Source organism: Podarcis melisellensis (assembly GCF_964234715.1).
Source record: "Podarcis melisellensis genome assembly, chromosome: 12".
In the NCBI taxonomy this organism is placed as follows: Eukaryota; Metazoa; Chordata; class Lepidosauria; order Squamata; family Lacertidae; genus Podarcis; species Podarcis melisellensis.
This window is the reverse complement of record NC_138544.1, coordinates 47,082,224-47,097,354: the sequence shown is the minus strand read 5'-3', so window position 1 is coordinate 47,097,354 and position 15,131 is coordinate 47,082,224. Positions and strand designations below refer to the sequence as shown.

General features: G+C 40.0%; 1 protein-coding gene across 4 annotated transcripts in view; it reads right to left on the bottom strand.

Annotated features, from left to right (window-relative positions):
- ESYT2 (extended synaptotagmin 2) overlaps positions 1 to 15,131 on the bottom strand; it is a 76,973-nt gene that overhangs the window by 18,439 nt on the left and 43,403 nt on the right. For 2 of the 4 annotated variants that reach the window (XM_081931597.1, XM_081931598.1), the window contains exons 8-14: positions 9,915 to 10,035; positions 8,821 to 8,997; positions 8,120 to 8,202; positions 6,563 to 6,611; positions 5,907 to 5,996; positions 4,903 to 4,998; positions 1,750 to 1,851 (exon numbers count right to left, since the gene is read on the bottom strand). In XM_081931597.1, coding sequence (XP_081787723.1) covers positions 1,750 to 1,851; positions 4,903 to 4,998; positions 5,907 to 5,996; positions 6,563 to 6,611; positions 8,120 to 8,202; positions 8,821 to 8,997; positions 9,915 to 10,035 — 718 coding nt within the window. The remainder of the gene's footprint in view (positions 1 to 1,749; positions 1,852 to 4,902; positions 4,999 to 5,906; positions 5,997 to 6,562; positions 6,612 to 8,119; positions 8,203 to 8,820; positions 8,998 to 9,914; positions 10,036 to 15,131) is intronic. The other 2 variants (XM_081931599.1, XM_081931600.1) reach the window with 1 other exon arrangement.

Genomic DNA, 15,131 nt, shown 5'->3' with positions numbered 1-15,131 from the left:
GGATGTGGGATTATGAGCACTTTTCTCCCATGTGTGAAATTTCCTCATCACCACAGCCAAGGAGTCCTGGCATTACATGTGACTGCCACTACCCTGGATGAAAAAAGAAACACATTGAATGTGCTTCTAAAGTCATTTTCAGTACCAGAACTAAAGCTGGGTTCTCAAAGACAACTTAGAAGCACACCCAATTTGGCAAACATCTGACTCAACACCAAACCACGTTGGTATGGAGCTGGAAAATGTACACACAATCCTAAAATGTGATTTTCACACCTAAGCTCAGTTCCACTGAAAGCCAGAATAGGGCCAGGGAAGAGATAAGTACCTATCCCTCCAAGTAAGACTCATCTGCTTATAAAAAGGTATAAAATGTTATACCAGGTGCAAGACTGATGAGCTAAAGACTTATAAAATGAATGCAAACATCTAGGATTATTCAGACAGGAATAAAAGGACTCGAGGCCATTATTTATATGCCACCCATCTGACAGATTCCCCCAGTCACTCTGGGGGAAACACAATAAACATCAAGCATTAAAGACTTCCCTATACAGGGCTGCCTTCCAATGTCTTCTAAAAATCATATAGTTGTTTATCTGTTTGGCATCTGATGGGAAGGCATTCTACAGGGCAGGTGCCACTTCCAAGAAGGCCCTCTGCCTGATAGTGTAATAAATACACTAGCCTGGCGGGGACTGACAGAAGAGGGGCAGAAAGTTGAATTTCCACACTGGGAATGGAGTGGGCTTGCCTCCTCGGTTTCCCAGCTGCACCTACAACTACCAGGTTAGTGCTTAAATATAAGACTAGTATTAGCACACAAAGCACTGATGAATGATCCCCCAATATAAAGGAGTTTGTGTGTGAACAGGCCATTGGTGTCACAATGAAAACATCTGGCCAACTCCTCTCTTTTTTTTAAAGCTTTGATTATGCGAAATGGTCACATCATTTCAAACTGCAGCCTATGAATGCATCTACAGGCTTTCTTGGGTTTAGAATCTAAATGTGTTATGTGAGTGTTTACCATCGTACGGAGAAAACAGGGGTTTTGCTTTAAAAGCCCATGAGTTGAAAAGCATGTTAATTTTGACATCACCTGTCAATGCATTATTAGCATTCTAACCATAGTCTCCAAAACAGAAGCCATTATTTCCGACTGGTAGAAGCACTAATACTGCAGGGACTTTTTCTGAGTGACAAAAGGCCATTGGGGAATACGCTCCCTCCATCCTGCAGCACAGAACATAAAATTTACCATGTAACTTGGGGAACACACAACTAACTTTCTCTTTCATTGTGCAACTTGAACCAAATCTAGGAGATTCCAGGTCCTCGCGTACAACACACCACAAAACTTGCACTTAATTTTCCAAAGCATCGCAAAAGAGGTTGGCTCTGAAAATCCACGACAGTTTCATTTCGCTGCAAGCAAACGTCTGCATTTCTTCTAAAGTACCCACGGAGATTAACGAATAAACATGCTAATCTTTGAAAAGGCTAGTTTAAAATTAACAAAACATACCTAACAAACCGAGCTGATAAAACAGTTTGGAAATGCAGTAAGTATAACAACACTGCACACTTTAAAAAAAAAAAAAAGCCATGCGTGTGAACGAAAACTGCATGCTTCCACCATTCCACTATTAGGGTTAAGTGGGTTTAGTTGCACCAATCCACTCTGGCGGGTTAAAAAAAACAAAAGAGAGAGAATGTATAATACACATGTAACACCCGAGAACTCACAAATAGTGTTCTATAGAGTGAGGTAGTATTTTCACAAAAGACTAGTCCCGATGCTCTCCTCTCTTTTAAGTATCCACACCCAAAGTTTCCTTCGTAGATACTCTTTAGGAAGATGGAAATGGAAGAAGAAAGCAGAGGGTTGTGGCAGCATGAATGCACAAGCAGCTTTACCATTAGCACAGTTAAGGAAAACAGTCAAAGGTGTCTGGAATTACAGACTGGCACCCACCAAAGGTACATGTGTCATCATTTTTGCCATTTGTTGGTCTCACCTCATTAACACAGCAAAGTAACTCCCCCCCCCCCACACAATTGTTTGCATGCTTCCATCTACAGTACCACTTGAGCAAATCATAGGACCTTTTACTTACACATCCTTCTGCAAACGCGTTTAATCACATTTGTATGTTTCAGTATAATTTACAAAGGGTGTTTTCATAATCCCAAACTGGCCCAATATCCGGCAATCATGTATTAATAAAATTAATACAGTAGAAGGAGAATCCCTATGCCATTTATCATCATCAAATCACTGTTTTGAAGCGTTTTAAAAAGTAAAGGTGTGGGTGTGACTAAATCATTGGACAGATCCAAGTTCTATCTGGGCAAGAGAGAGGCTTCAATCTCTTCCAACAAAACTTTGGACACCTTTGTCAGATTACCATAACCCTCTATGACAGGGATAGGAAACCTGTGATCCTTCCAAAGGGGGCAACTGGAGTCCAGCAACATCTGGATAGGTAGGTTCCTCATCCTTTCTCTATGGCTATACTCTTTGCTCAAGAGCTGTTCCCCCACCCTGATTACCTTACACATGTTTCTGATAGAGGAGACCCTTGAATGGTAAATTTGCAGGTAATACCACTTCCCCTACTACTTAAACAAGTAGCACACCATCAAGTAAACTTCAATTATGCTGTGAGATCCTGTAAAGTCATATGCACTATCCACCCAGTTACTTATTAATATACATTGAACATCATGTCCCAATGGATTAGTTTATTTAAAAGTTTCAAGTTTCTCCACTTAAAACTAAAAACTAAAAAAAACACCTTTAAACCTGTAATGGAAAGGAAATAGAAAAACGTGACCACAATTTAATTTTTTTAAATACATCGCACAACACTTTCCCAATCCCAGCCCCCCCAAACACACCAAGAAAACAACCATCGGCATTTTAGATTGCAACAAGTTACTTCTTTGGGTATCAATGATTGCAGAAAACTAAAATATTAGTGTGAAGATTGCACCCGGCAACCTTAATAACAGCATAGAAAATTGAGAAAATTAACTTTTAAATATACTGATGCATAAACACTGTTTCGAGTGTAAGAAGCAAGTACTCCAAGACCAATATCCAATTCTTACTTTGTCTTTAAAATATCAAAAGAGATTAGCAAATCTGGGCTATTCCAGAATTCACTTCTGAAATTTGGTCTGTATGGCAGAAAACAGGGAGCAGGCAGACTCAAGGTCCTTAATAAGTTTGCCATCTCTTCAAAAGGCAGATATGAATGGAGTCAAGAAGGAGCAGTATTTAGGTAAAGGTAAAGGGACCCCTGACCATTAGGTCCAGTCGTGACCGACTCTGGGGTTGCGGCACTCATCTCGCTTTATTGGCCGAGGGAGCCGGCGTACAGCCGGTCATGTGGCCAGCATGACTAAGCCGCTTCTGGTGAACCAGAGCAGCACACGGAAACGCCGTTTACCTTCCCGCTGGAGCGGTACCTATTCATCTACTTGCACTCTAACGTGCTTTCGAACTGCTAGGTTGGCAGGAGCTGGGACCGAGCAACGGGAGCTCACCCCGTTGCAGGGATTCGAACCGCCAATCTTCTGATCGGCAAGTCCTAGGCTCTGTGGTTTAACCCACTGCGCCACCCGCGTCCCCTTTAACTCAGCCTAAAAAAATGACCAAGTCTATTACTCATTAACAGAGCAAGGGAACAACCTACAATGGAAGAGCGTCTACTCTTGGGAGAGTAGCAGCTCCCAACTGCCCAGCAGAAATATACAGAAAAATAGCTGAAAGGCAAGTGAATCTTTCTGCTCAGCTTCTCCCGCAGAAGATGGCACTGTCTGGTATAGGCACGAACCTATCTTTGGGTCTTCGCAGCGTGTGGCTTCCAAGCGAAGCATCCTTCCTGACAGAGGATACAGGGGCAGCTTGTTTCCTTCATTTTTCACATCCCCATTTTGGAAATGTTCCTTGAAAATCATCACTCCTTAAGAGCACCGCTTTGGGCTCATTTTTTTAAAAAGCAACTCCTTGTCTTTGTAATTTCTTTTCATTCAGGGTTCCCTTTGTGCCTGAGAAGACCTTGTAAGACATGCAGCCTAAATCAGGGAATTCTCTTATAAGGAATAATGGTATTAGGTTACGCACATCAAATGGTTGGCCTTGATCCAAATAAGTATAGGCAGGAGATCTGCACTTGCAGAATTATGGGGTTGTTTTGTTATGAAGCAAGTAGAGCCTATACTACTATATAGGAGCTGCTATTTGGAAGAAGTAAACAAAAGCTTTGTTTTATGTGCATACTCAATGTTCACAAAACGGTGGCCAACTCCTAACAATGCCATCATAAAACAAGGAGCATGATCCTACATATGCTCGCTCAGCTACAGCTTGGGTCTCTGATTTTTTTTTGCTCCATGATTCAAAAGATCTTCTATTCACAGAAGTAGAGTTTCACTCAGCACTACTCTCCTTCTGTTCATGGAACAAAAGTCAGGACCCAAACCAACCAGTCTTACTATGCATGCCTAAGACTGCAGCTCTAACCGTAGAAGCGCACAGATATGAGCCCCCAAAGTATCCATTCTTAAATCCAAGTGAATATACTTCTATTGGGCTTGGCACACTTTTCATAGGACTCCTCGTGCGTTTTCTTTCAAGGCTACAACTTTAATCAAAATCTTTTATAAGTTCTGAAAATGCAATTGGTAGACCAGCGCCGCAAACAGACTCAATCGCAATGTGTGTTTCCTATAAAAAGATGCTAATGTTGCAGAATGCAGATGAAAATGTAATTAAAAACATGGCATAATGTGAGTTAGTGAGGCAAAGTGGCTTAGTAATAAGCAATGTGTGACAGAATAAAAAAATGGGAATCACTCGAAGAGAAATACCATTACCACAAAGGGACTTACTGGCAGATTTCTTGCGGAATCCAAGTAGAGAATAAGCAATGCTGACGACAGGCCATCATTGGCTTGATCTTTATCAGCTCGAATGCTTTTTAGAACCTAAAGTAAGAGAGGCATAATTTAAAAGAAATGTTCAAGTTAATTATCATATTTTCCCGTGTACAGTGGTACCTCAGGTTACATACGCTTCAGGTTACAGACTCCGCTAACCCAGAAATAGTACCTCGGGTTAAGAACTTTGCTTCAGGATGAGAACAGAAATTGTGTTCCGGCAGCGCGGCGGCAGCAGGAAGCCCCATTAGCTAAAGTGGTCTTCAGGTTAAGAACAGTTTCAGGTTAAGAACGGACCTCCAGAACGAATTAAGTTCTTAACCCGAGGTACCACTGTATAAGACTGGGGTTTTTTCCTTAAAAATAATGTCCAAAATTTGGGGGCACCTTATACACGGGTAGATCTCCCCCCCATTTTCTTAAATCCGAGTCCCCCAAAATAAGGAGCGTCTTATAGTCAGGAAAATATGGTATATTGCCGGGGGAGCCCTCTGTTGGAATGCCATGGTAAGACATGCACAAGTAACTGTGCGACTCAGAATCACCACTCCTCCTTCCACCTCCCACATGGCCAAAGGGGGGTTCAGAACCATTTTTCTTTCTGCTTTCTGTTTTACCTGAACTAGGGACTGTGTTTAGCATTTACTCTGAATCAATTCAAGCCAACTCTAAACCATGGCTTATGAAGCTGGCTTCTGTATACCATGATCCCAGTCTGGACAAAACAGGAAGCCACAGTTTACGTAAAACAGAAAGTAAAAGCTTCTTAAGTCCTCTTTCTAGCTGCATGGAAGCCTGAGGCTCAGTGTGGCTCCCGCACATGCAATAACAAACCATTGTTTATCAAGCAATATGACTTATGTATGTGTAAAGACCCAGGTCTTCGTTCTTATCTTTATTGAGAACGGCCTGTTTAAAGCTGTGAGACCATGTATTAAAAAGATAAAACAAAATACCTGATCAAGATTCTCTGCAGTAGGCATCAATGTGAGCCATTCTAGTTTTAAATGCAATCTTCCTTTGGAAACTTCATCCAAAGTAAACCACTGTAGGCAAAGTAAATAAAAAATTGTGAGAGGCAAAGCCATCCACTAATAAGTCAACCTATGATATTATAGATTCTGTTTCATGACATATTACTGGTACTTTGTGAAATGGCACACTGACATAGCATAATGAAACTAACCAACAAAAACAGCTAAGTCAACATGATTCCCATTTATCTTTTACATTCAATCCATTCTCTAACACAACAATAAAAATGACTTCATGTTAAGACATTGTACAAACGCTTCCTTACAAAAAACATTTCAACCAACGACTATCAGTGACTTCCACATGCTGTGACCATTCATGCCACAATTCTACAACTTCAGAATGTCTGCCATCACAATAAATTGACACAGAGGAGAGATGGTGTTTCAATGGTTCCACATAAACGGTGTTATAAAAATGTAGAAATCTGCTGCAGAGGGAGGCTGCAGTCTTGGAAGGAAGGTCCATCAAATCATTCAACATTTGAATCTGAAGTGTGATTAAGTACCGTAGGCTGACCACCTCAGGGTATGAGCCCTGCCACACTCTTCCCACCAAAGAGCAGGTAGAGACTTACCTCATCTAAATGGCGCTCCTTTTCAACCTCAATTAGGTCTATCATTAGACTAGGAGAAAAACACATTAGAATAATATCATTATCTCTTCTGCAAGTTGTGTAGTTGGAGGGATCAATGAAGTAATAAAAAAGGATAGTGGGTTAATCTAATCATATTTATACTATCCTTATGATAATTTGTTGTTCTTGTTGTTTATTAAGTTTGTATACCGCCTTTCATCTGAAGATCACAGGGCGGTTCACAACATAAAAATACAAAATGAGAACACAAAATAAATAATACAGGCAGGGACCATTTTGTGCAGAGGTTCTGGTCCTTGCCCCCACGCAAGCCCTTCCTGGGTCCAAAAGGCTGTGTGTCAATTGGACATGCGCGAAATGGTCGCAGCCTATAATAAAACAAACAAATGACCCCACTCTCACAAGCACAGTTTAAAGGTCACAGAATGCCAAAGGCCTGGTTATAGAGAAACGTTTTCACCAGGCACCTAAAGTATAGAATGAAGGCGCCAGGCGAGCCTTCCTAGGATGATCATTCCACAAACAGGGAGCCATTGCAGAAAAGGCCCGTTCTCGTGTTGCCACCCTCCAGAGAAAGCACACAAAGAAGTGCCTCAGATGATGACTGCAGAGTCTGGGCCGGTTCATATTAGGAGAAGTGGTCCACAAAAAATGAGTAGAATTGAGAACAGCATCTAAGTTCTCATGGGGCAAGAAAGGAATTGGTAAGGATATATGAAGCAAAGGGTGACTGCTTGTTAAGAGCTTTGAAGAAAATTGCCACATTTGCAATTGTTGTGGAAAAGACATAAATTAGGTCCTTGAATTGGAATAACATGGTGTTCTAGGGAAAACAACAGAGCATGGCTTCCATGAGGGCACATATGAGCTTTTTATGGTTTATTCCTCAGGCAACGTATCAGGCAGCTAAAGCCAGATATATGTTACAATAGTAAAAGCAATAGAGCATAAGAATTAGGTACGAACATATTGTTACTTCTAACACTTAAAACATTTATTTCTTTTCAGCGTGTAGGTATTTTTAAAATGCCATGCATGCATTATCATGGCATTTTGAAAAGGCAACTGTTCTGTGCATATGCCAATACTGCATTTGGAGATGTTAACTATTTTTCTTCAGGTTCTGCCGAGTTCAGCTTTCCCTCCCCTTTCATTTACAGTTGTACCTCGGGTTACAGACACTTCAGGTTACAGACTCCGCTAACCCAGAAATAGTACCTCGGGTTAAGAACATTGCTTCAAGATGAGAACAGAAATCATGTGGCGGCAGCAGGAGGCCCCATTAGCTAAAGTGGTACCTTAGGTTAAGAACAGTTTCAGGTTAAGAACGGACCTCCGGAACAAATTAAGTTCTTAACCCGAGGTACCACTGTATAGAAAGAGGGATTCTGGCAGTGGCACGCAAAGAGAAAACAAGGACTAAAAAATACTTAAAACACAGGAAGCATGGAATTTTATCTATTAACATTCAAATCAGAAGTAGAAAAACAACTATTTTTTTGCCAATATCATAAATGTATCTTGCTTGGCATGTACCTTCCCAGGAAGTCATCCTTGTCTGGGTCTTCATCAAAGAGCTCAATCTCCAATTCCTGTCCTGGGTGCTCATACACTAAGGCCTGCGAATAAAGTAGTGAATAAGGTAACTTATTCAGCACAAATATCTGACATGGCTTTTAATGCGTCTACACTATACAAAATACCTATCACTACAGAATTATATATAAGTAGAGAAGTGCAGGATACACACAAGTCTGATTACAAGGATGCTGATAAACCAATAGGATTTATTACTACCATATAGATAAAAATGAATAACAAAAGAAAACTCTTTTACATCCTCACCTTTTTAGAATGAATTTTTTTTTACACAGTTTAACTTCAGAACAAAGTGGCTTAACAACACCACCCAGAAATTAACTATTGTGAACGGGTTGTATTTAAGTTTTTCTCAGAGTAGAGCCACTGAATTTAATGGTGCTAAGTTAGTCTTGTCTGTTATTATTATTACTATCATCATTGTTCACACAGCACCAAACTATGGCTTGGCATTATACCTGAACTAATCTGTTGTGCTGACAGCTGTAGTGGTCCATGTACCAGCAGCAGATAAGACACAAAAGGTGATTATCTCGCCATGTAAGAAAGATGTATACGGAATTAGCCCTCAAAGGCTCTATCTTAATGCTGTTTGAAGAATGGGTACCAATATCGAACAGCAATTTTAAACTTTGTACCTCATAAACTTCGTTCCACTTTGGGTTGAGATTTTCTTTGATGACTTTGCTTTGGAAAATTTGATTACCAACACGAATGATTCCGTACGGGTCAGACTTCCCTTTAACAATTCCCTTTAGGTAAGTATCTTTTCCCTCAAGATCCTGAGCTTCAATGAAGTGTATCCTTAGTACACCCTGTCAAGATGCAATAAATAGTTATCCATCATATAGTTTTCAACAATAAAGTATCAACACAAATTCTTTCCACTGCAGGATGACTGACCATTAACTTGACTGGATCAATCCTTATTAGTCCCTGGTCACGGGATTGCTCTGGCATAGTACCGCAAGTCTACATAGTAGATTATGTTCTAAGGGCATGTATCTATGACTGGATGGCATGTTCTGCCAATTTATGACAGAACAGAAAGCAAATTCATTATTATTTTGAATTATATTTCTTTAAACTTGATTTGGAGCATAGTGTGTGGCATAGCAGTACTTGATTCCAAAGAGTTGTTAAAGCCAGGTTTTTTGTTCTGGGGGGACGAATACCCCTAAATATTTTGTGAATCTAAGTTTGGCCTCATTGAGGGGCAGTATTTCAATATGATTAGGAAAAAAAGCTAAGCAAGTACAGACTTGATCAGTCACCTGGTCTGCACCAAGTGTCAAGATTTAAGTATCTGTGAACAGCCTGCTCCTGTTAGTTTCTCTGGTTATCCAGAACATTCCAGAAGTAATTTTGGTCTATTTCCCCCCCACATATGAACATTTGATATTGCTGCATTTTGTACTGCTTCATCATTTCAGAATTTTACCCAAAATAAGCATTAAGTTATACAAATGGAAAAACCTGAGGTATGGAAACGAAGAGTCATTAAAATACTTTTGTTCAAATATTGTCCATGACAGGGAAGGACATTCCTAGCTTCACCTTGGAAGGCTAAACCCACCTGAAGTTACTGTCATACGCTCAGCATCCAGATTTTTAGGGTCTTCACAAATAGTGTTTATCAAACTTTCACGAATCTGAATGGTTCTGCAAAGGTTACTCAAATGATACTGAGTTCACATTGTATTCTTTTATAATTTTATGCTAAAATTCTTACCTTTGGTATGGGGAAGCGCAACTGAGCAATCTGTACCTCACTGACGAGAGGAACAGTGATCCTGTTTGGAAGCACCAGGTAATTGGATATGATGTCTGATATTATAGTGTCTGATAAACCGCTATTGGGAAGAAAACATAAGAGAAGTTATTTTAAGACATCTTGCCTTAGTTGCACTTTTGACACACTATCACTATTTAAACAGTTATTACATTTGCTGAAGCCAGTTATTTATGCTTCTGTTAACATTGCAGGGTAAGGAATTTCAACTCCGGAGTGTAAATAAATTTCAGGCAAACTGCCAACACAATTTCTCTTCCAACATTTCTTCATCTTCTAATTAAAAAGCGACAACCAGATTTATAGAGCGTACAGCAAATCTACCTATATATGCAGGCTGCATAAATATTTGTTCAGCCCCCTTTACGCGTTGGTTAAAATTCTGAGCTAGTTCCATGGACTTCTTAAAATTCTTGGATTTTCCCCTTCATCTACATTCAATTTTATAAGAAAGGGTATATATAGAACTGACCCAAATAGCAAGAGCATATGACCTGATTGCCTGGAGTCATTTCAGTTAGGACTCCTGGCTTTTTGTTTTGTTGTAATGAAGTCTAGAGGAAATCTATCTATCTATCTATCTATCTATCTATCTATCTATCTATCTATCTATCTTTATGTTGAGTGGTAGTAGAACTCCTCCTACAAATTATCCTTTCACCCTGAACTATCTCCATACGTGAAATTTGACAGAACAAGTGCTATTTGCTTTCAGTGTGTATGCCAGATTTTGGTCAGTCCTTGACCAAGACACTCTGCCTAAGACCCCATCCCTCATCCCAAGACACCCTTCTAGGGGTCTATCTCCTCACAACATGGGGTACAAAGGCTCTTGTCAATGGGATCCCTGCTTTGAATTAGTTCCCACAACAACTGCCTTGACACCAGCCCTGCTTCCTTGGGTCAGAGAGTGCTATACATTTAAATTCACTACACTTGCATTATCATCAGTCTTTCCCTAGGTGTACTGTATTAACTCGAGTCTAATACGCCATCAAATCTAATGCGCACCTCAGTTTTCAGAAACTTGAAACCAAAAAAGATATTGCTGGCGAATGCAGATGTGCCATCGAATCTAATGTGCACTTTAATTTTTGCAACCTAATTTGGCCAAAAGAGGTGAGCATTAGATTCAAGTAAATAGAGTACATAAGATCCATCCACCACTTAGAGAGCCTACAATGATGCCAAAATGAAAACACTGAAGTTTCCAGAGTTTACGACGTGGATCCCAAGCACTGTTACCTTCAATGGCCACAAGATGGAAACAGTAGCTCGGAATAAGGGGCAGGAATGAGGCTTTGTATAAACATTATTCATTCTTCTCTGGGTTGCCTTAATTATTTACTATAAAAGACCGTTGAATAGAAAATAAGGCCCATTACTCCAAGTTATTGTTTCATATATCATATATTGATAAAACTGATGTTAGCTTAAAGTAATCAACATACAAAAGTTAATTACTTTGCTTTTCTAAGGTGTAAAGGTAAACGTAAAGGGACCCCTGACCATTAAGTCCAGTTGTGGACGACTCTGGGGTTGCGACGCTCATCTTGCTTTATTGGCCGAGGGAGCCGGCGTACAGCTTCCAGGTCATGTGGCCAGCAGGACTAAGCCGCTTCTGGTGAACCAGAGCAGCGCACGGAAATACCGTTTACCTTCCTGCCAGAGCGGTACCTATTTATCTACTTGCGCTTTGACGTGCTTTCGAACTGCTATGTTGGCAGGAGCAGGGACCGAGCAACGGGAGCTCACCCCATCGCGGGGATTCGAACCGCCGACCTTCTGATCAGCAAGTCCTAGGCTCTGTGGTTTAACCCACAGGTGACTGAACTTGGAGCTTGTGAGCATGTGGAAGCCACACAGTAATGAAATGATCCAAACTCAAAGAATCACAGTAATGTAGAGCTGGAAGGGACACTGAGGATCATCTAGTCCTACCCCCTGCAATGCAGGAATCCTTTGCCCAATATTGGACTCGAACTCATGACCCTAAGAGTCTCATGCTCTGAGACTGAGTTATCCCAGGTCACACAGCTTGCTATGTCAGTGCAAACACCACCAGGGAGGAAGTCAAAGCAGCTTCCACAAGTACATCAGCCTTAAGGTATCAGCACATTTGTGGACATTTGTCAATCTTCTTCTGTAATAATTTTTTGGGAGGCCAGGCAGATGCTAAGGGAAGCCTACGCGTGGCAAATTTGGTACTAATGTAGTACACTACCCACTCTGATAAGAATCAGAATTTTTCAGAACATCAGTATAAAATATTACAACCAGTCTACAGTACTGCGGCAGGCAGGCAGGCAGGCAAACAGTGGAAAAGAGTCAACAGTGGGAAATGGCCATGCCTTTCACCATCCAACCAGTTTATATAGCCATTTTTCAAAACTATTAAGTGTACAGAGAAGCTGAATGCCAGATAAGGGAAAGAAAAGAGAATGTGTGAGTCTCATGTGACATTATTAAATGATGGTGAAAACAGTAGATTGAGGCTAAATAGATTGGAGGAGCATATTCTCTCTGTGAAAACAACTGATAGGTGTGCAATCCTCGTCATGTTTCATCTAGCCTTGTAGCTAGAGCTCTTCGGAACTTAGACTTTCATATTTTTACCGTGGTATCAAAGAAAACATTTGAGCCCTATTGATATCAGTACAGATCAAATGAACACCACGGTGTTTTAAATTTTATATGAGGAGGGAAGCTAGTTCGCAGCACTGCGTTTGGAAGTTTTGCAAACAAAAAGCAAAAAAACATTTTACTCAAAGGAACAGAAGCAGAATGAAGCCATACTACCTTAACACTTGGATTCACTGAAATCATACAGTCATTAGCTTATTTATATTTTCTCTCTCTACTAGGAAATTACACAGTATTTTATAGCTTTGAGCCAATTTGAGTCAATTTAAAAAGGCTTTTAACAAGTCAGCCAGCACTTTCATTTTAAAATGTAAAAAAGAAATGAAGAAAATCTTTAAATACAATTGGGGGGGGGGGACAGAAGCCTTCCAGTTGGGAATAATTGATACAGATATATCTAAAAATGATTAAAAACTATTTTTGTATGCCATGGCGGCAGCTAGAACCCTGATTGCAAAAAACTGGAAAAAGAGACAATTCCAACCAAAAAAGAGTGGCAAGACAAGTATTTAGTTATGTTGAATTAGCAAGGATGACAGATGTGATCAGGGGCCACAGAAAGCAAAAATTTCAAAAAGATTGGGAAAAATACAATGAATATTTGAAAAAGCAAAGCCCACATATTACTGCTTGGAGTTGTTTTAATTAACTTCTGCAAATTGATATATGATTAGAAAAAAAGATAATTAAAAAGAATTACAAAGAGAGAAAATAAGCAGACAAATGCAAACAGATTACTAACGTTGATATCAGACCCACATAGAGGATGAAGGAAGTCAACAAAGATATGAAATTTGGTTACATATATCACTTATTTTGAGATATGTGTTTATTTTAATAATTATTTTCTTTTTCTTCTTTTTCTTTTTGTTAACATTGTTTTTTGTTTTGTGTATTAACATATTTTTATTATATTTTTTTTCACTTTTTGATGTTTGTTATACGTTTGTATGTCAAGTTTATCTGTCAGAATACAAATTAAAAAATTAAATGTAAAAAAGAAAGCAAAAAAAGATTTTCACAGAGGACAATTACTCTGGATTTGTGGGAATTCAAGGTAGTTAGTCACTTCCTAAAAATGAGTTGATATGAACGATCCCAGTGTGACTGTGAAATAAAGATTTCCAGGGGTTGGAGGGATGGAATCAATATCCAACCAGGAAGTGGGCAGGCTCCCACAAAAGCCAGCTATGCTTTAGTGCAGGAGTAGGCAACCTAAGGCCCTGGGGCCGGATGCAGCCCAATTGCCTTCTCAATCCGGCCCGCGGACGGTCCAGGAATCAGTACGTTTTTACATGAATAGAATGTGTTCTTTTATTTAAAATGCATCTCTGGGTTATTTGTGGGGCCTGCCTGGTGTTTTTACATGAGCAGAATGTGTGCTTTTATTTAAAATGCATCTCTGGTTTATTTGTGGGGCACAGGAATTTGTTCATTTCCCCCTCCCGCAAATATAGTCCAGCCCACCACATGGTCTGAGGGACGGTGGACCAGTCCACAGCTGGAAAAGGTTGCTGACCCCTGCTTTAATACGAGGATCTGCTGACTCAACAGCACCATACTGCCACAACACAGTGAGTAATTACGCAAACACCTCTGCAGATGCTAGCAGATGCTTAGTGCACATTATTAAATGTACAACAAGACAAACTGGGGCACCAACATGCCCAACCAGTGGAAATGGCCACATGACTGCAAGTTATAATTAACATCTGCGATGAACTTTTGCCGTAAGTTTTTTTTTTGGGGAAACCTACATTTTGCAACCCCACCCCAATTAATTTTGTCAAGAGGCAAGCAAAAAAACACAGCAAAAAAAAGCTGGCATGGTCTCTCTCTCTCTCAAAAGTACTGTAATATAGCAACCTTAAGAATTTCTTACTGCATTTGGAGACAGCAATAAGAAACAAAGATACTCAGTTATGCCTGAAAGTTTTAGAGAGAGATTCACAAGGAGCTTGTCCCAAATTGAGAGCTCAAGAAAGAGAGAGAAATTAATCAACAGTAAGCATAGGATTTCAGAGTTTACAGTACTGGGTGGAGCTTTACAAGTTAGCCTCAAATATGCACCACCTCAAGTCTGGGACTTCTCTTGACTGCAACAAAAGTAGACTGACTGCATTCTTTCCTTTGAATGGGCAAGCCAAATATAGCTAGAATGCTAGCAGTTTTTTTCCTGCATAGAAACACCTTGTTTTCTTCCAGATGTTATACTGCTGCAAATTACAAACGATGCTATTCACCAGAAAGCTCACAGCAAAGCAAAGTTAACCTTTGCCACCTATAATTTTGCAACTCTTCTGGCTGGTTTTGGAAGTCAAAACAAACTGTACAAGATGCAGTTCGCAGCTTGCAAAACAGCAAGCTTGGGTCTTTAGGAGCATTTCCAAATCCCCATATGTACTTTCCTTAACCCATGTCTGCAAGCCTTTTTGTGCTGTTCCATTTGCAAATTCTTATCTACTAATACTGTTTGTCTTTAAAAAATCATAAAAAACCTACATGCATGCACGT